The 26131-nt window shown below is 44.5% G+C and overlaps 1 protein-coding gene across 1 annotated transcript; it reads right to left on the reverse strand.

The window, feature by feature from the left end:
• Positions 1–958: 958 nt before the first annotated feature.
• On the reverse strand, positions 959–24485 carry LOC307077578 (uncharacterized protein). The gene is made up of 3 exons (XM_079739008.1): positions 24327–24485; positions 13219–14152; positions 959–2631 (listed from the first exon to the last, which is right to left on the reverse strand). Exons 1-3 carry the CDS (start codon positions 24443–24445, stop codon positions 1231–1233), a joined length of 2454 nt encoding a protein of 817 aa, XP_079595134.1. The 5' UTR covers positions 24446–24485; the 3' UTR covers positions 959–1230.
• Between the last annotated feature and the right edge of the window lie 1646 nt (positions 24486–26131).

Raw genomic sequence — 26131 nt, forward strand, 5'->3', positions numbered from 1 at the left:
CGACATTTTCCATTGAACAATTACCCCCGTTACCATAAATTGACTTATTTTATAATGTAATCAAATGCTCACACTCTAGCTGCTTTTAGACACACGTGTAAGTCCTTATATTCTCCTGATGGGCCGTATGTGTGAACAACATATCCTGACATTTGTACCCTGAAAATTTCTGAATAATACTACCCCTGAGTTAGTATTTTCTCCCTAGGAAATGTAAATTACCATATATGTGAATGAGGAGTAGAAAGTCTGTATTTCTCACACCACCTCAGTGGGCGTGTTGATGACACTACTGCATGTCATTGAGTGGCCCCCTAAATGATAATCAGCCTGTTGTAAAATTTTAAAATATTTAAATATTAAAAAATATTTAAATGTTGGCACTGCTTTTGAGAGTAATTTGTGGTGAACGAATGTAACATTATAGGCAAAATGTTATTATATTATGCACTCATGAATTTATTACATTATCGACTGGGGTTTCCACATTATTGCTATAGGTTTAATTACAACTAGAGGTTGAACGCGCGCAGCGCACACACGAAAACTCTAGTATGTATTAATGCCATTTAAAAGCAGTCTATGGTGACTATGCATAACTGAGCATATTACTTTAACCAAGTCAGAAAGGTCCCAGGTCAATAAGCTCTCTGGTGAGAGGACTCCAAACCAACAGCCTCTCATAACAAATGTTTTGCTGCCCCTTAGTAGCGGCTGTATGTCACTGTAGGATGTACTTTTGCAAACTCACCATTTGACCCCATTTCTTTTTAAATACTCTCTCAGTCCTGTTTGAAGTACAAAAAGATTAAACAATTTCTTAAAATCAAACCTTATTGATTTCAAAATCAAACTGACAATCAGGCCTTCCAATTACCTGTGAAGCTCCCCCAACAATCACCCTGATCGATTTAATAACTACTACAAATACTTGGTTATGTCCCACATTCACGCAATACATAATCATGTTAAATTTATTTAGTAATAATCCATAATTGTACAAATTAAAACTATAACATGATCTTACGTAATTAGAAAACCATACAACATTTGTATCTGACCATCTGACAAGAAAACATGCATGTCTTAACATTATTATTTGCATTATTTAAATCCTTGTTCTTTTTTCCATTGCTTACGGATCAACAAGGACAATACAGAATATGGTTTACAACACAGGAATAAAGAGCTGTACAGGTACACTCACATGGTTCCTAACTCCAGGCCCCACTATAACAGCTCCTTCCCTGGGGAAATCTTCAAAGGAACTGTATCATTGGAATTGATGAATGGTAAAACCTTCAATTTCTCAAATGATATGGTCTTCTTCCATGAGTGGACTGTCTGGTTGGTTTTAGGATCACTGAAGGAGATTTCAGTGGTCGGACCCCACTTCATTCTGATCCTCTGGAACTTCTGCATCACTGGGAGATCAACCCATTCTCCAGATCGATGTGATGATTCTGATCTGTATCTACCGTTATGTAACCCTATCTTACAATAATGAACAACACTGCTGCGTCGAAAATAAAAAATTACACCCAGCTCCCACCGAGCACTGTCTCCCACCTCTACCTCCCAGGTGTGGGTCCCTGATTCATGTGACCCAGATCCCAGCACGCCATACTTCAGCCTCTCTGGGTTCTCAGGGAGCTGTTGTCTCGCTCCACATCTCACGCTGGTCAGGTCCTCAGACAGGTGGAGATCGGGGCCAGCGGTGTTGGGGTCCAGGATCACAGGAAAGTAGGAGACGTTCTCCTCCAGCTTCTTCCAGACTGCGTAGGCCAGGTTGCCCAGGTGTTTGGCCACGTCCAGCAGCGCTCCCTGCGGTAGAGCTGGTGAGGGTGGGGTATGAGCTACTTTCTTCTTTTCTTCTTTCTCTGCTGTAGCCTTGAACTTCTTCAGGAAGGAAATGTCTCCAGCCCCAAGCTGCTGCTCCGTCTCGGTGACTGTGTGCGAAATGGTTTCTATCTGCTTCGACAACTCCTCGATCTCCTCCTTCATCTTCTGGTCTTTCAACTGCTCTTCGTCTCTCAGCGCAGTGATCCTGGACTTCTCTTCATCTTTGAGAAGCTGGCGAAGCTTCTCAAACTCCTTTTGAATCTGTCTCTCGGTGTGCGTGGTCTGGAAATGAATGTGCACTGCTATGTCCTCACACTTTCTCTTTGTCTCAACAAAGTCATGTAACTTCTGCTTCTGCGGTTTTAGTAATTTCCGCATTTCTTTTCTGCGGCTGGGGGCAGCTTCATCCACAGGAAGGAATCTGTGGTTGCTGTGTTTTTCAGAATCTCGACAGATGAGACACGCCGTCTCCAGGTCATCGAGACAGAAGAGCTTGAGTTTCTCACCGTGCAGAGGGCAGAGATCTGCATTCTCCCGCTTGAAGGCCTCCGACAGGTTCTTCAGAACGATGTTCCTTGGTGGTTCGGTCTTTGAAGATCTTGTCTTGCAAAGTGGACACTGCTGTTGCTGTTTTTCTGTCCACCATGTCTGCAGACAGTCCTTGCAAAAACTGTGACTACACGATAGGATAACAGGGTCTTTAAAGATTTCACAGCAAACAGAACAGGACAGATCGTCAACTAGGGATGATGTGTACGCCATTGTAGTCACAGAGTGAATCCAAAATGTCTGATCAGACAGCTATGTGAGGCCTGGCGTTCTCTCGTTACCTCGCTTTTGTTTCACTTTCATAGTTCCGCTTTGAGTAGTGACGGAGAATCACTGGTACAGTTTCCCTCACTATCAGAACGGAGTGGCTCTGATCGACAGTTTGAAAATGGCCACTATCTCCTCAGTTCTTAAATGTATTTGTTTATAAGTATTTGAGAAAATTGTATCTTTCTTTATTAACAGCATCGTAAATTGACTATATAACAATCTGAACCTCGTCATGTTTGGTAAGTTGCCATGAAAAGTCTCAAAGAAAGGGCGAAGTGCGTATTTGCGAAAAGCAACGCCCCCCACTCAAGGCTGCTTAAACACTATTGAACTACTAGAAAATGCATTTCCTGCAGAAAATGCGGTGAGTGCTGTAGAGCAATGTGAGGTTGAAAATATTTTTTAATAAAGTCACATAGATTAAGAGATAAAGAAACATTAAATGGCTTAATTCAAGTGAGCAATTTGAACAAAACTTCAAAAGTCTAAATGGAGTAAAAAATGTAAACATGCACATCATTCAAGAAAATGTAAATGGTTCTGAATGAATTAATGAAAACCACAAAGCATTGCTAAAAATGCAGGAATGTAAAATGAATTGAACTGAAGAATCTGAAAGGTCAAATGTATTGCCCTGCACTGCTGGTTTGTGTGTGTGTGTGTGTGTGTGTGTGTGTGTGTGTGTGTGTGTGTGTGTGTGTGTGTGTGTGTGATTGTCTTTAAGAGAATGGCGAGCCGGTGCTTGATCAAAAGTAGCCCAATAGAGCGAGAAAAACAGCCAAATCTGGCAACACTGCCTGAACGTCTTCCAAATGTAGCCCAATATGGCGGGAAAAACTGCCCAACGGGAAATGGTGGGAAAAAGTGTCAACGTAAATCAATGAGGCCAACTGGAAATGAAGCCGGTATGAAACTAAAACTGTGATTCTGAATAAAGTTAAAATGAATTTGAAATTCCGTTTGGATATTATTGAAGATACAAATTGAGTGGGGCAAAAAAGTATTTAGTCAGCCACCAATTGTGCAAGTTCTCCCACTTAAAAAGACGAGAGAGGCCTGTAATTTTCATCATAGGTAAACCTCAGCTATGAGAGACAAAATGAAAAAAAAAAATCCAGAAAATCACATTGTCTGATTTTTTAAGAATTTATTTGCAAATTATGGTGGAAAATAAGTATTTGGTCACCTACAAACCAGCAAGATTTCTGGCTGTCACAGACCTGTAACTTCTTCTTTAAGAGGCTCCTCTGTCCTCCACTCGTTTCCTGTATTAATGGCACCTGTTTGAACTCCTTATCAGTATAAAAGACACCTGTCCACAACCTCAAACAGTCACACTCCAAACTCCACTATGGCCAAGACCAAAGAGCTGTCAAAGGACACCAGAAACACAATTGTAGACCTGCACCAGGCTGGGAAGTCTGAATCTGTAGTAGGTAAGCAGCTTGGTGTGAAGAAATCAACTGTGGGAGCAATTATTAGGAAATGGAATACATACAAGACCGCTGATAATCTCCCTCGATCTGGGGCTCCACGCAAGATCTCACCCTGTGGGGTCAAAATGATCACAAGAACGGTGAACAAAAATCCCAGAACCACACAGGGGGACCTAGTGAATGACCTCCAGAGAGCTGGGACCAAAGTAACAAAGGCTACCATCACTAACACACTACGCCGCCAGGGACTCAAATCCTGCAGTGCCAGACGTGTCCCCCTGCTAAAGCCAGTGCATGCCCGGGCCCGTTTGAAGTTTGCTAGAGAGCATTTGGATGATCCAGAACAGGATTGGGAGAATGTCATATGGTCAGATGAAACCAAAATATAACTTTTTGGTAAAAACTCAACTCGTCGTGTTTGGAGGAGAAAGAATGCTGAGTTGCATCCAAAGAACACCATACCTACAGTGAAGCATGGGGGTGGAAACATCATGCTTTGGGGCTGTTTTTCTGCCAAGGGACCAGGACGTCTGATCCGTGTGACGGAAAGAATGAATGGGGCCATGTATCGTGAGATTTTGAGTGAAAACCTCCTTCCATCAGCAAGGGCACTGAAGATGAAACGTGACTGGGTCTTTCAGCATGACAATGACCCCAAACACACCGCCCGGGCAACGAAGGAGTGGCTTGGTAAGAAGCATTTCAAGGTCCTGGAGTGGCCTAGCCAGTCTCCAGATCTCAACCACATAGAAAATCTTTGGAGGGAGTTGAAAGTCCATGTGGCCCAAAAACATCACTGCTCTAGAGGAGATCTGCATGGAGGAATGGGCCAAAATACCAGCAGCAGTGTGAAAACCTTGTAAAGACTTACAGAAAACGTTTGACCTCTGTCAATGCCAACAAAGGGCATGTAACAAAGTATTGAGATGACCTTTTGTTATTGACCAAATACTTATTTTCCATCATCATTTGCAAATAAATTCTTTAAAAATCAGACAATGTGATTTTCTAGATTTTTTTTTTTCATTTTGTCTCTCATAGCTGCGGTATACCTATGATGAAAATTACAGGCCTCTCATCTTTTTAAGTGGGAGAACTTGCACAATTGGTGGCTGACTAAATACTTTTTTGCCCCACTGTATGTAGATTTGTTAAATAGTTTGAACGAAGGTAAACGGTTGAAAAATGATTGAGTTACGATGTCTTAATAAGTAGGACTGTCAGAATGGGTAGACGTCCTTAATGAAAACAGCTGAAAACAAGGTCGGTATGAAACTAAAACTTTGATTCTGAAGAAAGTTTAAATTATATCGAAATTCCGTTTACACATTATTGAAGAAGAGTGTAGATTTGTTAAATGTTTTGAACGAATATAAACGGTTGAAAATGTATTTAGTTACGTCTTAAACAGTTGAAGTACCAGAGGACAGCTCTGCTGTCCTCGTGACTCCCATGTTAAAAAAAAGATAGTATTTTAAAAGTAGAATATCCTAAAAAGCATAAAATATTTAAAAAATCTGAAAAGCGTGTGATTCCAAGCTATTCTGAACATCTTAAAATTTGAATGGAGTCTCTAGGTGAAAATTTGAGGAAGGAGATAGGTCCCAAAGTTTGTAGAGAGGAAAGAAAGAAATTAAGAATAAAACTTATGAAGAACAATAGTTGAGCGCTGCATGCAGCACTCACCTAATTATTTGCCGAAAGCGAAGTGAATAGTGGGGAATATTCCCCACTATTCATGGAGCCTGAAATGAATAATTGTTTTAGTATATACTATCGTGAACACTCCAAAAATAAACAAGATAACACTTTTTGCCAGGATTTATTAGTTTTTATTAGCAAACAAAGCGAGACATTTTGCGATGAAAACTATATCCCGAGTTTGAGATCTCAATCACATTGCCCAATATCCTGAGATACCGAACCAATCAAATTGCGCCATCTTAAGAGGTTCCCGTAGCATATACTAATCCAAATTATACCAAACTGAGAGCAGATCAAGCATTAGGCCTTATATTATTTCATTAAAAAAAATCAAAAAAAAAAAAAAAAAAAAATCAAAGATCACAACAAAACAGACGATTTTTGAATAAAGTGGTAAGTAGACGGTAGCCTGTGTGCTACTCAAGCCCGTTTAAAATTAGACCAGTCCATAGTGCCTTGGAGCTGGCCCGGCTAGAATGATTTTGAGATTTTGTTCTATACTATACTTGTACTTGCTAATATAAAGAAATAAAGAACGAGACGGGCACTGTAAGTTCACTCAACGTTTATCACTGCGTTCTTCTCCTTTTACTCTACATCACACTACACGGTATCCGTATAACACTAGGCAAGTGCGCCCTCTGATGGTGTGGTGGAATAACAGGAACAGCACATAATAGGACTGAATACACAACAGATTTGGTCTTAACTTTGATGACTTTACAGAACTGATCATATTAATCCAACTCATCCAACGCTGCTGTGTGAACTTGTGTGAACTTGTGTGAACATTATTAACACAGTGTGGCCTGCTGCCGTGCAGACAGGAGGAATTTTGGAGGAGAGTGTGAGAATAGACCAGAGACTCTCCAAGCAACATTTCAGAAAAGGGGAAACAAAAACATTTAGTTTCCCGGGAACCTTTTACGATTCAATACTTTTACGGACGGGGCGTTTTAATCTAACTCATTTAGGCCGCGTGTTTGGCCACAGAGCACTCTGGTGATGCCATAGTGCCCCTTAGTGGCCGCTGTATGCCACTGTAGGATGTACATTATCACGTTCGCAAACTCACCCATTATTCAACCCCATTTAACTCTTTTTTTGAAATAATTTTCTCAGTGCTGTTAACAGTACCAAAAAGTGAAAATTGTTCTTAAAATCCAACTTTATTGAATTTAAAATAGAAATGACAATCAGGCCTTCCATTTACTTCTGAAGCTCCCCCAGCAATCACCCTGATCGATTTAATAACTAATAATACACACATATACACAACACGTAATCCTGTTCAATTTAATCAGTAATACATTTACATAACATTTAACCCAGTCTTAAAAACTTAGCGCCAGTCCGCTGGCTTGTTATTGTTTAACCCTCATCGGCGCATGCGCCGTCGCCTGCCTTTCCTTTTTTCTGTTGTTTTCCTGCCTGTCTCCGTGCGCGCTCCCCGCTCCCCTGTGTGGATCCTCAGTAAATTTATGTTCGACTACTATACTCTCGGTTGTGAGTTTTTCCTAACTACTGGTTTCCTAACTACATTGTTTGCTCCATTTCTCGTCGAGGGGGCGACGTGGGCTAAGAAGAGTAGAACTGCCGTTCTCAGAGGATTCCGGGACGATGGTGAGCAAATTGCTGAAACTCGCAGGCGAACTGCTCAACAGAAAGTGAGCCATTTAGAACTGATGCTAGGTCAGATTGCTAACTATTGCCCTGTGATTTCACGTAACACCACTGTTCGAAATTCCACATCGATAGATAGTATCTGGCAAGCCATTTGACTACATTACGGTTTCCAGACAACTGGCGCTCAGCTCATTGATTTTTCGGACATTCACTTAGAAACTGATGAGCGACCTGAAGATCTATATCAGCGCCTTATGGCATTTACAGAGGATAGCCTCCTCAAAGCTTGCGTGTTGACTCACCATGGCGAAACTCTAGCTGAGGATGAAGAGCTGTCCCCATCCCTTGAGAACTTTGTAGTTGTGACATGGCTACGCTTAATTCATACTGGCTTACCCAAATTTATCAAACAACGCTACGGCACTGAATTACGCACACGTACATTGGCTTCTATCAAACCAGAGATTTCCCAAGCTCTTGACTCCCTCCTGAATGAAATCCGCACAGCTGACGATGCCAAAATCATGCGTGCGGCTGCCACTAGCCGCACATACAGTAGCTCATTGCCACGCAAGCCCCCATTCGGTGCTTCCCCTAGAATGCCGATGAGAATGAGCCCCCATGAGAAATCATGCCCTCTCTGCAAACAAGTAGGCCGCCAGGGCAACACACACTTCCTCAGCGCATGCAAGTACTTGCCCGAACAGGACCGTAGATTCATGCTGAAGGCAAGACAGATTGTCTCTGTGCTTGACGAGGATCCTGACGACACAGCCGTGTACCATGAGTATCCTGATGAGCCACTTCCTCACGAGTGCCCTGAGCCGACACAGCCCCACACTGCTTGCGCTGTACAAGTTCGGCAATCTCCATACATCGACACCTTTTGCAAACACCACCATGCACGCATTATTCTTGACACTGGTGCTACGTGCAACATGATAAGACTGTCAGCGGCACGCCACCTTGGTGCTCATGTGACCCCGAGCTCCCAGTCGGCTCACCAGGCCGACGGTTCCTCTCCCATGAAGGTGGTAGGAGAGACCCGCCTCGCGTTCTGTCGTGACTCAAATGAATTCCACTTTGACGGCCTCGTGGTTAAACACTTGGATGTGGACATACTGGCAGGCACCCCCTTCATGTCCTCAAATGACATTTCTGTGCGTCCTGCTAAAAGACTGGTCACCGTAGCCAATGGTACAGCATTCCCCTACGGCTCCGCTGACACCCAACTCACCAGGAACGCTGTCCGCCGCACCATACTGTTGTGTGCCCCTCCCACTTCAACCACCATTTGGCCGGGTGAGATTGTGGAGATATGCCTCCCACCTGATGCTCCGTCCGATTCGGCAAATGTCTTGGAACCCCGCCTGGATGCGCGGGGTTCCAACCCCGCGCATCACCCGGGAGTGATATCAAGCGTTGCAGGCAGGGTCCGCATCCCGAACCTCTCGAGTGAGCCTCATGTCTTGAAGCCTCACCAGCACTTCTGCCAAGTGGACCCCCTCTCACCACCGTCCACACCACACCCAGCACCGGACTCTTACACTATCACGCCCATAGTCAGACACCTCCCTGTGCTGACTACAGGTGTTAAACACTCCCGGGGCATCCAAGTGGATCCAGACAACCTACTCCCTCCCGGCTTTAAAGATAGGTTTCATACCTTGCTGGACGAATATGATGGGGTTTTCAACCCTGCTATCTCGGGTTACAATGGCGCTGTAGGCCCATTCGAATCCAACGTGAACATGGGTCCGGTTGAGCCTCTTCAACGCAAAGGCCGCTTACCCTTATATGGCAGAGACAAACTTACCGAGTTGCAACAGAAATTCGATGAGCTGGAGAGTCTGGGGGTCTTCCGACGCCCAGAGGATGTAGGTGTGTCAGTGGAATATCTCAACCCTTCCTTCCTAGTCAGGAAACAGAGTGGCGGTTATCGTCTGGTGACTGCTTTTGCTGACGTTGGCCGATATTCAAAACCCCAGCCATCTCTAATGCCTGATGTGGACAGCACCATACGTCAAATTGCTCAGTGGAGACACCTGATAGCGACTGATTTGACAAATGCCTTCTACCAAATACCACTGTCGCACAAATCCATGAAATACTGTGGCGTTGTCACTCCCTTCCGAGGAGTCCATGTCTATGCACGCTCGGCTATGGGCATGCCTGGATCAGAGACGGCTCTTGAAGAACTCATGTGCCGTGTGCTGGGTGATCTGCTTCAAGCCGGTGTGGTGGCGAAGCTCGCTGATGATTTGTATTGTGGCGGCATCTCCCCAGAGGAGCTGGTGAATAACTGGTCCTCGGTCCTACATGCTCTGAGACGCTGCAACCTGCGCCTTTCGGCGTCAAAGACTCATTAACCCTCACTCTACAAACGTGCTGGGGTGGGTGTGGTCCCAGGGTAAGCTTCAGCCAAGCCCCCATCGAGTGTCCACACTAGCTGCTTGTGAGCCTCCGACAACAGTAGGAGGCATGAAGTCTTTCATTGGAGCGGTTAAGGTAATGGCCCGTGTGATCCGACACTGCTCTGCCCTCCTTGCTCCTCTGGACGATGCCATCGCAGGGAAGACGTCACAGGAGAACATTACTTGGACTGAAGAAATACACTGTGCCTTCAGTAAAGTTAAGGAGTGCCTCTCCTCCAGCCGCTCAGTCACGCTTCCACGTCCAGATGATCAGCTATGCATTGTGTCTGATGGCGCCGCTAGGAGACCTGGCATTGCCACTACCCTGTACATAATGTGCAACAAAAAGCTTGCCCTTGCTGGCTTTTTCAGCGCTAAGTTACGTAACCATCAATTAACATGGCTGCCCTGTGAGGTGGAGGCTCTTGCCATTGCTGCGGCTGTCAAACACTTTGGTCCCTACATCATTCAGTCATCGCACAGGGCCTGTGTCCTGACCGACAGCAAACCATGTGTGCAAGCCTATGAGAAGCTTTGCAGGGGTGAGTTCTCTGCTAGTCCCCGTGTGTCTACATTCCTCTCCACGGCAAGCAGGTTCCAAGTTTCAGTCCGACATGTGGCTGGCGCTGCCATTCTCCCATCTGACTTTGCCAGCCGTAACCCTCCTGACTGCACTGATATGGCGTGCCAAGTGTGCAGCTTTGTGCAACGGACTCAGGACTCAGTCGTGCGCTTGCTGTCCAGTGATGATATCCTGGCTGGTCGCGCAAGACTTCCGTTCATGAGCAGGACAGCATGGTGGTCCCTACAGTCTGAATGCTCTGATCTGCGTCGCACCCATGCTCATCTCACTCAAGGGACACGGCCGTCTAAGAAGATGACCAAAATCAAAGACATCAAAAGATACCTTAGCATAGTGTCCATAGTCAGTGATGGCGTGCTCATCGTGAAACGTGATGAGCCTCTCTCCCCATCGAGGGAGTGCATCATTGTCCCCAGACAGGTTCTGGATGGCCTGGTGACCGCTTTACACTTGCAGCTTAGTCACCCAACGGCGAATCAGCTCAGGAAGACAGTAGGGAGATACTTCTTTGCCCTTGACCTCGACAAGTCCGTCAGCCGGGTTACTGATGGCTGTCATTCCTGTGCTGCCCTTCGTCACACCCCCCAGGTCATTGTGGAACAGTCATCGTCTGATCCCCCAGCTGCTGTCGGCATCACCTTCGCCGCTGACGTCATGAAGCGAGCACGTCAGTTAGTGCTAGTGGTACGTGAGTGTGTGACATCCTTTACAGTGGCCATGCTCGTGGAGGATGAGGGTAGCCAGACCCTGCGGGATGGACTCATCAGGCTGTGTGTGGAATTGCGCCCCCTAGATGGTCCATTTGCCGTGATCCGGACAGACCCAGCCCCTGCCTTTAGGGCCCTGGTCACCGACTCGCTCCTTGCCCAGCACAGAATTTCACTGGAGCTGGGGCGAGCGAAGAACCTTAATAAAAACCCTGTCGCAGAGAAGGCAGTGCAGGAGTTGGAAGAGGAACTGCTCCGGCAGCAGCCACGGGGTGGTCCTATATCAGCGAGACTCTTGGCCATAGCGACCGCTTGCTTGAACTCCAGACTCCGTTCACGTGGCCTGTCTGCCCGGGAAATGTGGACACAGAGAGACCAGTTCACCTGCACTCAGTTGCCCCTAGCTGATGAGGAGCTTATACGCAGACAACACGATGTGCGGAGCAAGAATCACGCTCACAGTGAGAAATCTAAGGCCCCTCATGGGAGGACCTTGGTCCCCTCTCCAATCGAGGTTGGCGATCTAGTTTACATTCGCACTGACCGCAACAAAGCATGCAGCCGCGACCGATATCTCGTCGTTTCCATCGAGGGTCTCTGGTGTGGTCTGCGCAAGTTCGCCGGATCACAACTTAGGAACTTCACCTATCGAGTCAAGTCGACGGACTGTTAAAAGTCCCTGTCACCTGCCATGATGCCATTCGGTCCACAAGCTACGATGACGCATCTGACGACGACAGTCCTAGGTCCCCGGCTGCGCCCCAGGTGGAACCCCTCGTGCCGCCTGCTAATTCCCCTTAAATAGCTTCAGTGCCCACCCCTGTGAGCCCCGTTGGGCCCCGCCTTGTGCCGGTGTGTCAACCCACTGACTTTACTGCCCCATCGTTCGATTTGCTGGAGGCTCCGGGGACGGCATGCGCTGACCTTGGTAGTGCGCCCTCTCCCCCCAGGCGATGCACCAGGCCGCGCCGCCTGCCATCTCATCTCAGTGACTATGCCGTGGACTTGTGATGGACCTGTGGCGTATCCTTTTTCAAATGTCTTATGACGTTATACTGTGTTTATGTGATGTTGTTTTGTTCTCATGTGTTGGGTTGTGAAGCTGTGTATTGTGTAGTTTGCCTAGATGGGTCGTCTATTTGTATGTTTGTTCGCCATGGGTTCAGCATGTGGTTTCTGCTGCTATGTTGTATTGCACTGATGCCTCCCACTGGTTAGGAGGGGGTGGGGAAGAAAGGTGGTCACGCCAGTCCGCTGGCTTGTTATTGTTTAACCCTCATCGGCGCATGCGCCGTCGCCTGCCTTTCCTTTTTTCTGTTGTTTTCCTGCCTGTCTCCGTGCGCGCTCCCCGCTCCCCTGTGTGGATCCTCAGTAAAGTTATGTTCGACTACTATACTCTCGGTTGTGAGTTTTTCCTAACTACTGGCGTAGTAATATATTTTCAGAGCATAACCCTGTTCAATTTCATTAGTAATAATCCATAATTGTACTTATTAAACATATAACATGATCTTACGTAGTTAGGAAACAATGTACATACACATATATACACGTATGTAAATAGCAAGGAAACATGCATGCCTTTACATTATATTTGCATTTTTTAAATCCTTGTATGTTTTCCATCGCTTACGGATCAACAAGGACATTACAGAATGTGGTTTACAACACCGAAATAAAAAGCAGTACAGGTACACTCACATGGTTCATAACTCCCAGGCCCCACTGTTACAGCTCCTTCCCTGGGGAAATCTTCAAAGGAACTGTATCAGTGGAACGGATAAAAGGTAATACTTTAATAGTAGTAGTACATTCAATGATGAAACCTTCCATGAGTGTATTGTCTTGTTGGTATTAGGATCACTGAAGGATAATTCATAAGTGGTCGGATCCCACTTCATTCTGATCCTCTGTAACTTCTGCATCGCTGGGAGATCAACCCATTCTCCAGATCGATGTGGTGATGCTGATCTGTATCTACCGTTATGTAACCCTATTTTACAATAATAAACAACATGGTTGCGATGCAGAAACAACTTAAACAACCTCAATCCTGGTGGCTTGTTTTCTAGGTAGGTAGCCTTGACACCCAGCTCCCATAAAGCGCTGTCTCCCACCTCTACCTCCCAGGTGTAGTTACCTGATTTAATTGACCCAGATCCCATCACGCCATACTGTAGCCTCCCTTGGTTCTCAGGGAGCTGTTGTCTCGCTCCACGTCTCACGCTGGTCAGGTCCTCAGACAGGTGGAGATCGGGGAGAGCGGTGTTGGGGTCGTTCTCCTCCAACTTCTTCCAGACTGCGTAGGCCAGGTTGCTCAGGTGTTTGGCCACGTCCAGCAGCGCTCCCTGCGGTAGAGCTGGCGAGGGTCGGGGCTGAGCTACTTTCTCTTTTGTAGCCTTGAACTTCTTCAGGAAGGAAATGTCTCCAGCCCCCAGCTGCTGCTCCGTCTCGTTGACTGTGTGCGAAATGATTTCTATCTGCTTTGACAGCTCCTCGATCTCCTCCTTCATCTTCTGACCTTTCAACTGCTCTTCGTCTCTCAGCGCAGTTGTCCTGGACTTCTCCTCATCTTTGAGAAACTGGTGAAGCTTCTCAAACTCCTTTTGAATCTGTCTCTCAGTGTGCGCGATCTGGACATTAATGTGCGCTGCTCTGTCCTCACACTTTTTCTTGGTCTCAACAAAGTCCTTTAACTTCTCCTTCTGAGGTTTTAGTAATTTCTGAATTTCTTCCCTGTGGCTCGGGGCAGCTTCATCCACAGGAAGGAATCTGTGGTTAGTGTGATTTTCAGAGTGTCGACAGATGAGACACACCGTCTCCAGGTCATCGAGACAGAAGAGCTTGAGTTTCTCACCGTGCAGAGGGCAGAGATCCGCGTTCTCCCGCTGGAAGGCCTCCGACAGGTTCTTCAGAGCAATGTTCCTGGGTGGATCGGTCCTTGAAGATCTCCTCTTGCAAAGTGGACACTGCTGTTCCTGGTTTTGCGTCCACGATGTCTGTAGACAGCCTTTACATAAACTGTGACTACACAATAGGATAACAGGGTCGTTAAAGATTTCACAGCAAACAGAACAGGTGGGATCTTCACCTAGGGAGAATGTGTACGCCATTGTAGTCACAGAGTGAATCGAAACCGACTGGTCACACAGGTGTATGAGGCCTGGCATTCTCTCGTTATCTCGCTTTTGTTTCACTGTGACTGAGAATCACTGTGCTACAGTTTCCCTCACTATCACAAAGGAGTGGCTCTGATCAACAGTCGGAAATGGCCACTATATGTAAATGTCTATGTCTAAATGTATTTATTTATAATTATTTGAGAAATATTATTTTTCTTTATTAACAGGATCGTAAATGGACTATATAACAATCTGAACCTCGTCATGTTTCCTAAGTTGCCATTAAAAGTCTCAAAGTAAAGGGTGAAGTGTGTATAGGCGGAAAGCAACACCCGTAGTTAGGAAAGGCTACCTTAAACACTATTCCAAATTACACCAAACTGAGAGCAGATCTTGCATAAGGCCTTATATTATTCTTCGTTTTCATTTCATAAAAAAGACCAAAGATCATAATAAAACAGAGGATTTCTGAATAAAGTGGTAGGTAGAAGGTAGGGTATAATTTACAACACAACGGCTACACGGCAACAAGAAAAGCAATGTAATTTTGCAGGTATCATGTACAATATTGGTGTGTGTTGATGAGCACTCGTCCCATCACCAGGACCAGATTCTGCTTCTCTTGATCACAGGAGTCGATGGAACCGTTCAGAAAAAGTAGTAAAAACTTTTCCCTGACAATTTAAAAAAGTTCAAGACGGTAAACTGCATCTGGGGCCCTTCCATCTCCCACCCCACAATGCATCACCCCTCACAACTTTTCAATTAAACAAATGAAAATATCAGAAAAATGTTTCAGGTATAAAATAATCCAGTGTCAAGATTTAAGATTGCACATAAATACTGGGCAGCAGCGAAGTAAGCTCCTATAAAATGTAGATTCAAACGTCCAGCTTAATGACATCAACTGTTGTACGAACAGATACGACCCGCTACTCGCATATTCACGTGGCTAAAGTAAATAACACACTGCTATGGCCGAGGTACACAAGATGAATGCTATTTCATCTTGTTACGTATTTTAAACACATAAAGCTACCCACACATAGCCACTAGGAAGTAGGATCGAACACATAAGCCATAATTACCATACATAGCCACTAGGAAGTAGGATCGAACACATAAGCTGTAATTACTAAACATAGCCACTAGGAAGTAGGATCGAACACATAAGCTGTAATTACTATACATAGCCACTAGGAAGCAGGACCCGACATGTAAGCTGCAATAACTATTCCAGCCACAGAGGGCAGCACCTTTAGACAGGTGAGGAGGGCGAAACCAATATGTCACATACGCCTACTCGGTATTAAAGCAGGGCCTGAAGCCAACGAGATCAGAAACAGCCAGCAGTCCATACTAGGGAGTTAGACACAAAGGCCTGCTGTTTGTCGCTTACACGCGTGTCCATACAATTCCCCTCCTTTTGCTTCATAGTTACCATACCAAAATACTTTAACAAATAAAGTGAGTTAAAAGCGATCCGAATTAGACTACTACTTCAAGAACGCAACAATCTTGATATTCAATGTGGGGCGGACATGGTTTTTTTCACCAGGTCAAAGACTTACAAGTGCATCCCTGGAACACTACCGTCGTCCAGCGTGAACGCTGACGGGCCACGCCCTCTTAGTGAAATAATTGTGTACCTAAGAATTAAGAATGACGAGTCAGGAGGTTCAATATAAACATATTCCAATAGTCTTTCGGAATTATTAAGCGCTAACAACGGATTGGCTGCTGTAATTTGTCTGCTCCAGACACATTTGAAACACACACACAAAGCTTTGATCCACAAATGGTCTGAAAGAAGTCACTGTGTGGGCTGGAGGCTATAGTATCCGCTAAGAGGCTATAGCCTACAGTGCAGGTAAGAAAATAAAAGTATAGCTTTGCATTTGTTCCAAATGCAAAACCTGCAATTTATAAACAGCTGTTCCTGTTGCAAATGGTTCACATTTGTATTAAATTAATTCAAATAAAAATTCCAAATGTACAACTTGGGTTTCCCGTTTGAGAATAGAAAAATACTTTTACAGCAAATCTAAATATGAAGGTTTAATGTAAGTATAAGAGTCAGTTCAAATATATAACAAGTGATAAAACATAAAATAAAAAAAGCAAATGGACTGTTACAGCCTTATCCAAGCCGGCCAATGTGTTAAGTTAGCTTCAATTTCACTTATAACACTTGCCAAGTAAATAGCCTAATGGAGCAGTCGGTACAGAACAAGAAGTGGCCATCTGACATCTTAGCGTTTCAGCAGCTAATAACACACATGACCAGTTTAATTTTCCTATAAGCAAGTAAAAGTTAACATTTAGTCAAAACACAAAATCTGATGTGATTCCTATATCACATTTTCCTAGTTTCAAACCACATTTTCAAAGAAATGACAAGACACTGATTATGAAACCAAGAAGGTTAAAATCTAACCTAGAATTTAAAAATATATAAATTTGTGTAACCTGGTATTGACCTTATGACCCCAAGAATTACAGACTCAAATAAAAAAGAAGGTATAGTTACCCTGCTCATTCTATCAGGACACACTGAAATGGAGATACCACACATGGACACAAACCTGGTTAGTATATTTCTCTGCCTCAGTCACAATGTCAGTGGGATTTCAACTGGTCTTCCCGGTCAGACTTCCAGGAAAGGCTGGGAAAGGCCTTGCTGGGGCCGTTGGTCAAGGAAGCCCGTGGCCAAGTTATCTCCTCAAAGTATCTGGAGCTGTAGGCCACCAGTAGCCTACCAATTACATTCTAACAATAAACCATACTGAATTTTGAATCTTTTCGAAAGAAAATAACAAAATACAAAGAGTATTACAAGGACGCAACTACTACTTAAAGGAATATTCAAACTGTGGGAGAGAAACCGTCAGCACGTTGACCTGGTGGACGTCCCGTCCACCACATCCCATCCGTTATAGGGAGTTGGCCTCCCTAAAATGGATCCTGTCTGGGCTGCCGTTGACATATCACAGAAGGGAGACCACACGTCGCAACCATAACCCATTGGACATCTTTAGCATTGCTTTGTTGAGGTTGTTAAACTGTAAGAGTCAGCTTGGTGATGCAGTCTGGAATAAGTTAAGAGTGTTTAAGCCCTAGCTGTAGTTCTCTATTTAGCTGATGCTACTGCTAGTCTACCCCGTCACACTCCTTGGGCCTCCAGAGGCCATGAGGTTGAGTTTGGGGCGATGCCTTTCAGAAGCTCACTAAGAAATAAAAGGACCTCAGACAACATGGTAGTTAATTTGGGTTTGTTTTGAGTGGTGGTGTATGGAGGGCAGGCGTAAGGCCTATGAGGCTTTCTTTTTTTTGGGGGGGGGGGGGGCGTTAAAAAATTGGAAAATAAAAATAAAATAACGGCAGGAATCCAGATATTTAGGTTTTGGTTTCCATTCCTGTTGTAACCAAGTTCAACCCATCACAGGGGCCACACTATTTAGATCATAGTCGTCATCGAAGCGGATGGGCTAACTTGGAAGCTATTCTCCATTCTCCCCGGTAGAACCTCAGAGGAATTTAGGGAACTTAACAAAGCCTCGATCCTAAAAAGGGCCAGAAACAGCGAGCAAGCAGCTCCCGGGTCTTATCCTCTGGTGTACACTTAGATTCTTAAGACATAGCGGTTTCCTTCTAGAACATGGGGTTTCTGGAGCGCATACATGGGAGTGTGTCTCCGTCGCTGGCCTGGAGACCTCCTGGGACGACGTGGGGGCCGGGTGCTATCAAACCGGGGGCTTCTTGATCGCCCCATTGACTAGAGGCTGCTAGGAGATCTTAGGTTTATTAAGACCCACAGAAACCGCCTAAGACAGTTTTTGTTTGATTTAGTTTTTTTATTACAATACAAATATATTTGGAAAGCCAACCAAATACATGCCTTGAGTCTTTTTTTTTGTTGCAACAACCCTAAACAAATGACTGCAGCCTAGGTGGGGGTTCAAAAGGGACCGAATGGTGGAGGCGGTGGTGGTGTCGTCAACTGATGGTTTAGTAGTGGGATTCGATCCTAAAAGGGGGTCTGTCGCTGCCTCTCTCCTGGTTGAAGCTTTGGGGGGTGGGGGGCGTCCTGTTCAGTCTCAGGTGTACTGGCACTCCGGTATACTGGTGTTCCGTGGCAATGTAGGGGTCCCACCCGCCAGAGTACTCGTTGCCCGGGGCAACCGACTGGTAGTCGCCCCTGCTGAACTGGTCGCCCATGTCGACGGACTGGTAGTCTCCGGTGGAAAACTGGTTGGCCCCGTCGGCCGCCTGGTAGTCGCTAGCAGGGAACTGGTTCTGTGTCGATGGAGACAAATATGTTTTTGTTATTATTTAATCAACAGAATTTTTTTCTTTTGAACTGTAAGTTCAAAAGGACCCAGAAGGCATTGGCAAGTGTTTAAAAAGAGTCAAAAATATGGTCGTAAATAGCAACAATATGGTTATACATCCTAAAAAAACACTAGCCGCATTCTAGAAATAAAAACACAAATAAGGAATACAGGATATATATATCCTTTCAGTGTGAATGGATCAGTTAGAATCTAAATATTGCATACATTACATGTAAGTATAGTTATTTAGTCAGTGTCCAGCTATAAGACCTCAAAGGCTCTCTGGGAAAGCTGCCTATGAGCAATAGTCCCATTATACAAGGATGGAGGCTGGCTCTGCTGTGCTGCGTTTAAACAGCTGTGCGATTAACTTTAGTGTCGCAAACACTGCGCACATTCATAATTCTCTCCTGTATCCTAATACTTCCCTGGCACCATGTCGCCACTGCATGTACCCGACCTACATCTACATTTGCATGTGCAATTAGGAAAAGAAATGAGAGAACCATCTAAATCAGGGGTTTTCAAAGTATGAGAGTCAGCCCCCCCTCAGAGAACAAATTTCAGCTGAGCCCCCCCCCCCCCAATTTTGTTTTTACAAATCCCTGTTTTGAAAGATCTTTTAATTATTTTACACATTTTAAACATGTCTGATCATATCTTAAACATCTTTGATCATATTTTTTTGAAACATTTTAAACATATTTTTGAAACATTCTAAACATCTTTGTGCGTTTTTAAACACATTTCTTAACACATTTTAACATCTTTATGTTTTTGCTTAACGTTTTTAAAATACATGTTGAACATCTTAATCTGTAAACTGCCAGTTTAGCTTCCTTTTTAGCTCACCTCAACTTTAGTAGGAGCAATGAGTTTGCGTAAGTGTGTTCGAAATCGTTCCCCATCACGGATATAGTGCACTATATAGGGTGCTCGCCATTTTCTAGTGGTGTTCGAATTCTCGGTGGTAAATTTCATGCACTATATTCACCTTATTTAGCCACGCCCCTTTTTAAATGTTATTGTCTTCCGCTTTGTGTTGAAACTTCCGGTCGGCTAGCTACAGCTAGGTAGCTACATTGAAATACCCGGCGAATTAAGATGGAGAGGCTAACGTGGGTAGAGACAAAAAAACATGTCAAAAGTTCGGATGGAGGGATTGTACTTCGCCACCCGAGGTTAATGAACTCCGAGTGGGTGGATGACATGCGGCGGTGGCCTCAGGTGTCATACGGGGATATTTTTAATTATTAAGTGCTGTCGGTGGGCGTCGATGGGTCGGCCATGAAAAATTTCAAGAGCACCGAGGCGTATCAATATTTACATAGTGGAAAGGTCGTCGTGTTTTGCATTCCAAGAACGAGAAGGAGGAATATCTCTTTTTGAAAGCTGCAGTCACCCCCGGGTCAGTTTAGCACACCAAGACTAAGAGCATTCTATTTCAGAGACATGCTTCCTTTTGTTTCAGACGAGTATAATGAAGGTTGCCTGTTGCTCTATGCCGGGGGTCACTAACAAGCGGACCGCGGTCCGGCTCCGGACCCAGACGCCGTCCTATACGGACCCGGACCTATAGTAAAAAATTAAGTATTTTAAATGTTGACGGGGCGCGACCGGCAAAGCGTTTCTAGACTTTACGGTACTGGTTTAGCGAATCAGGAAATCCACTGACCAATTGCATTCGAGTTAACCCATTTGTACCGGCTGCTGCGCGGAGCAACATTGTATCTAGTAGATACAATGTTGCGCCGCGCAGCAGCCAGTACAAATGGGTTAAGCCATCCCACGTGATGCTACTCAGCCAATCGAATCTGTGCATTCCCGGCGCAGGCTGCCCGCCTCACAGACAGTGAGCGATCATGCCAGAGATGAGAAGTGCGAGAATTACAGAGAAAAAAGTCAGAAAAGAGTGAATAATACAGCGGGAGAAGGCAGATAAGACAGCGGGAGAAGAGTGAGAAAGACAGCTGGAGAAGAAAGAGAAAGACAGCGGGAGAAGAGTAGGAGTAAGTAATACAGCGGGAGAAGAGTGAGAAAGACAGCGGGAGAAGAGTTAAAAAGACAGCGGGAGAAGAGTGAGAAAGACAGCGGGAGAAGAGTGAGAAAGACAGAGAGATAGACAGAGTGAGCCGGAGTCAGAAAAATATCTACACATGGCGCTTTCTAAGAAGAGAAAAGTGGACAGCGAAAACAGAGTTTTCAACCCAGAATGGACAGACTCATTCATGTTCATTCTTCCCACTGGAAACACAAAACCAGTCTGTCTCATATGCTCAGAGACAGTGGCACTCATAAAAAGTGGCAACGTGAAACGCCACTAAGAGACAAAGCACAAAGTTTTTCACCAGACATACCCACTCAAGTCTGAACTGCGGTCACAAAAAATAAGCAGTCTCAGAGCCCAATATGAACAATCCACCCGGATCCTGACCCATTCATTCACTGCCCAACAACGTGCTAATGAATGTTCCCTCAGAGTCACTTGGATTTTGGGTCAACACAAAAAGCCATTTACTGATGGAGGGGTTGTCAATCAGTGCAGTAGCCAGTGGCGCAAAAAGTAGGTATGCCCTATATGCGGCGCATAGGGGCGCCACACCAGAGGGGGCGCCAAAGCGATGGAAGTAAAATTATTTAAGTCGGCATTTTCTGTATTTAACAGCGTTTGTGTAAATGATATGATGATCAATAACAGAGGACCGTCACTGATAAGGCGTCCCCCGCTCCTTCGCCTCCCTCCCCCCTCCTCCCCACACGGCGCTCCAGTGGGCGCGCCCTCGAGCAATCCATCGAGCACGCGCCCTGTAGGCGAGCGCCAGTGTGTTTTCATTTGAACCGTATTGTCATCTGATGACACGTACCTCAATATGGAGAGGCAGAGAAGAAAGCTCTCGGGGTCACAAAATAGAAAAACAAAGATTGGGAAGGAGAAAGAGTGCGCAGGGATGAAAGAAAGCTTTTCAAAGTGGTTGAAAGACAGTACTTTATATGTCAGTGTATCAAGAGGAGGATTGTAAATATTCAGGTTAGCTAAATCTACTACTAGTAAAACAACAAGTTACTGTTGTCTTGCAGCTGTGTACTGATCAGGATGGAGCCTACAATATAACAGATCATGACAAGAAAAAGAAAGGAACTTGTTTGTGGTTATTTTGTTTTGCTTCAATCTCTATGCAAATCTTAGTTTTATGTGAATAGACCCAGTAAAAACGGAGTTATAAAGTTGATACAAAAAAATCAATTCAGATGAATTAATAATCAAAAAAGAAATCTGAATCCAGACTGAATCGTTCTACACAGTATCGCGATGCATCGAAGAATCGATTATTTTTCCCACCCCTATTGGTTACTGTACTCTACAAGAGTCTATTGTTTTGCATGTAAGCTTTTTGGTGAAGCTAGAGTTGCTGACACGTGCCTTGTGGTGGGGTATAATAACTGGCAGTGTCTTTCAAAAATACTGAAGCACCATGAAACAAGTGGTTATCACATAAATGCTTATCTGATGTGGAAAGAATTGGCATCCCGCTTACGCCTAGGTAAAACTATTGATAGCGAATTGCAGAGAGACTGTTGACTCGAGTGATCGACTGCATACTCTTCCTTGCAGAAAGAAACCTGCAACTGAGGGGAAAAAATGCACAGTTAGGAAATCCTAGAAATCGAAATTTTCTGGGTATCCTTGATCTCATAGCACAGTATGATGTTACACTGGCAGAGCATCTTAGAAAGGCTGCCTCTAAAATAAACACCGGATATATGTCCTGGTGCACTCAAAATTATTTTTTTGATTCAATATCAGAGTGTGTTTTAGGTCAAATTTGTGCCCAGATCAAAGAGGGGGGGGGGGGGGGCGCCTGCTTTGTGTCTGCATACCCCCCAAAAAGTAGGCAGTTGCGCCCCTGACTGAGCATATTACTTTAACCAAGTCAGAAAGGTCCCAGGTCAATAAGCTTTCTGGTGAGAGGACTTCGAACCAACAGGCACTCATCACAAATGTTTTGCTGCCCCTTAGTGGCCGCTGTATGTAACTGTAGGATGTACTTGATCACATTTGCAAACTCACCATTTGACCCCATTCTTTTAAAATAATCTCTGTCCTGTTCACATACCAAAAGATGATTTTTTTTTCATAAAATCAAAATTTATTGATTTCAAAATCAAAATGACAATCAGGCCTTCAAATTACATGTGAAGCTCCCCCAACAATCACCCTGATCGATTTAATAACTAATACTAATACTTGGTTATATCCCACATTTACGCAATACGTAATCCGGTTAAATTTATTTAGTAATAATCCATAATTCTAGATATTAAACCTATAACATGATCTTCCGTAATAAGGAAACCATACAGCATTCGTCTCTGACCATGTGACAAGGAAACATGCATGTCTTAAAATTATTATTTGCATTATTTAAATCCCCGTTCAGTTCCATCGCTTACGGATCAACAAGGACAATACAGAATATGGTTTATAACACAGAAATAAAGAGCTGTACAGGTACACTCCCATGTTTCCTAACTCCCTGGCCCCACTGTTACAGCTCCTTCCCTGGGGAAATCTTCGAAGGAACTGTAGCAGTGGAATTGATAAATGGTGATAGTACAGACAATGATGTGCACTTCCATGAGTGTATTGTCTGGTTGCTTTGAGGATCAATGAAGGACACTTCATAAGATGTCCGATCCCACTTGATTCTGACCCTCTGTAACTTCTGCATCGCTGGGAGATCAACCCATCCACCAAATTGAAATGATGATACTGATTTGTATCCACCGTTATGTAAACCCATTTTTAAAAAGATATCAAGCATCATCCAAACATCATGGTAGTCCGGCAGAAACGACAACATCCCATAATGTTCCGGCTGGTTTCCTTTGTTGCCCGCCCTGACACCCAGCTCCGACTGAGCGCTGTCTGTCACCTCTACCTCCCAGGTGCAGGTCTTTGTTTCACGTGACTCAGATCCCAGCACGCCATACTTCAGCCTCTCTGGGTTCTCAGGGAGCTGTTGTCTCTCCTCCAGCTTCTTCCAGACTGCGTAGGCCAGGTTGCCCAGGTGTTTGGCCACGTCCAGCAGCGCTCCCTGTGGTAGAGCTGGCAAGAGTCGGAGCTGGTCTACTTTTTCTAGTGTAGCCTTGAACTTCTTCAGGAAGGGAATGTCTCCAGCCACCAGCTGCTGCTCCGTCTCGGTGACTGTGTGCGAAATGGTTTCTATCTGCTTCGACAACTCCTCAATCTCCTTCTTTATCTTCTGACCTTTCAACTGCTCTTCGTCTCTCAGCGCAGTGATCCTGGACTTCTCTTCATCTTGGAGAAACTGGTAACACTTCTCAAACTCCTTTTGAATCTGTCTCTCAGTGTGCGCGGTCTGGACATTAATGTGCGCTGCTATGTCCTCACACTTTCTCTTGGTCTCAACGAAGTGCGCTAACTTCTCCTTCTGAGGTTTTAGTAATTTCTGGATTTCCTCTCTGTGGCTCGCGGCAGCTTCATCCACTGGAAGGAATCTGTGGTTGGCGTGTTTTTTAGAATGTCGACAGATGAGACACGCCGTCTCCAGGTCATCGAGACAGTAGAGCTTGAGTTTTTCATCGTGCAGAGGGCAGAGATCCACGTTCCCCCGCTGAAAGGCCTCCGACAGGTTCTTCAGAGCAATGTTCCTGAGTGGTTTGGTCTTTGATCTCTTCTTGCAAAGTGGACACTGCTGTTGCTGTTTTTCTGTCCACCATGTCTGCAGACAGCCTTTGCAGAAACTGTGACAACACGATAGGATAACGGGGTCATTAAAGATGTCAAAGCAAATAGAACAGGACAGATCGTCAACTAGGGATGATGTGTACGCCATTGAGTGAACCAAAACGACTGTTCAGACAGCTATGTGAGGCCTGGTGTTCTCTCCTTACCTCGCTTTTGCTTTCACCTTACAACTTTCGCTTTGAGTAGTTACGGAGAATTCCTTTGATAGTTTCCCTCACTATCAGTACGGAGTGGCTCTGATCGACAGTCTGAAAATGGCCACTATTACCTCAGTTCTTAAATGTATTCGTTTATAATTATTTGAGAAAATATTATTATATCTCTCTATTACCAGCATCGTAAATGGACTATATAACAATCTGAACCTCGTCATGTTTGGAATTCCCATGAAAAGGCTCAAAGAAAGGGGGAAGTGCGTATTGGCGAAAAGCAACGCCCCCTTCGGGTTCAACTCAAGACACTATTCCATATTATACCAAACTGAGAGCAGATCTTGCATTAGTACTTTTATTATTTTTCATTTCATGATAATAAAAAAAATATCAACGATCAAAACAAAACGCCGATCATTTCTGAATAAAGTGGTAAGTAGACGGTAACCTGTGCGCTATTCAAGCCCGTTTAAAATAAGACCAGTCTATAGTGCCTTGGAGCTGGACAAACTAGAATGCTTTAGAGAATTGGTCTTTTAACTTTGAGACGACTATACAGAACTGAGCATATTAATCCAACTCATCCAACGCTGCTGTGTGAATGTAATAGAGTCAATTATACAGCAGTAATATGTGTAACAGAGTCAAATGTGCAACAGTAATATGTAGTATTATAATTATACAAAATCTGTTACAACCTGACATGTCCGGCCTCCTGAGTCAATATGTGGAACGTATGAGAATCAGTTTCTGTACCCGACGTTCACTTTCGTGGGTCCCCCCTATAAATGTGCTTCACGCTTTGGCCTCTCCCCTTTTGATGTTGTAATCCTTGGGAGAGGTGAGTGACACTGGTCACAGAAATGTCCATGTTTAAGCCTCTGTTTAACTACATTTATAAGTTTATCTGCTAGCTTAAACTTAATGTGTAGTACGCTCACATATTTCTGTCATTTAATTTGTGTAGGAGCTCACGTTAATAAGACTTGACCGGAGGATATTGTTATTTACACCTTTGTCAGAATAAACGGAGATCGCCTCCAAAGATATCCTGGTCTGGGCCTCTTCATCCAAACACAACGCAGACAACGCCAGAAACTAACCGGTTACATAAACTTGTGATCGAGCTTGATGCATTAACACTGTGGCCTGCTGCCGTGCAGACAGGAGGAGTCCATTTCGGAGGAGCGGGTGAGAAGAGACCAGAGACTCCACAAGCAACATCAGCAAAGCTGTAGCTCCCAAGTAGTTCACACGAGGCCAGAGGTCTTTGTTAGAAAACGGGGTTTTATTTCCAGGTCGAACCAACCCGTGAGAACTGGGTTTAGAGAGAAAAATAAATGAAAATAAATACAAATTCACAATATGCAAATGTCCGTTTTTACAGCAGCACAACAAGTGTTACATTACACCAAAAAACACTTCACACACACCTCACATACAGCCCGCAGCTCAATATTAACTTGCACATTTACAAACTTAACTTACATAAACATATTCACAACTTTACATAGTATGCAAATCACTATCACGCACAACCATGCAATTGAAAGCAACACAATAAAATCGTTCACATTCTTCTTAGATATAAATAAATGATAAACATACCTCGTCCACTGCTT

The sequence above is a fragment of the Pollachius pollachius genome, assembly GCF_949987615.1.
Source record: "Pollachius pollachius genome assembly, chromosome: 6".
In the NCBI taxonomy this organism is placed as follows: Eukaryota; Metazoa; Chordata; class Actinopteri; order Gadiformes; family Gadidae; genus Pollachius; species Pollachius pollachius.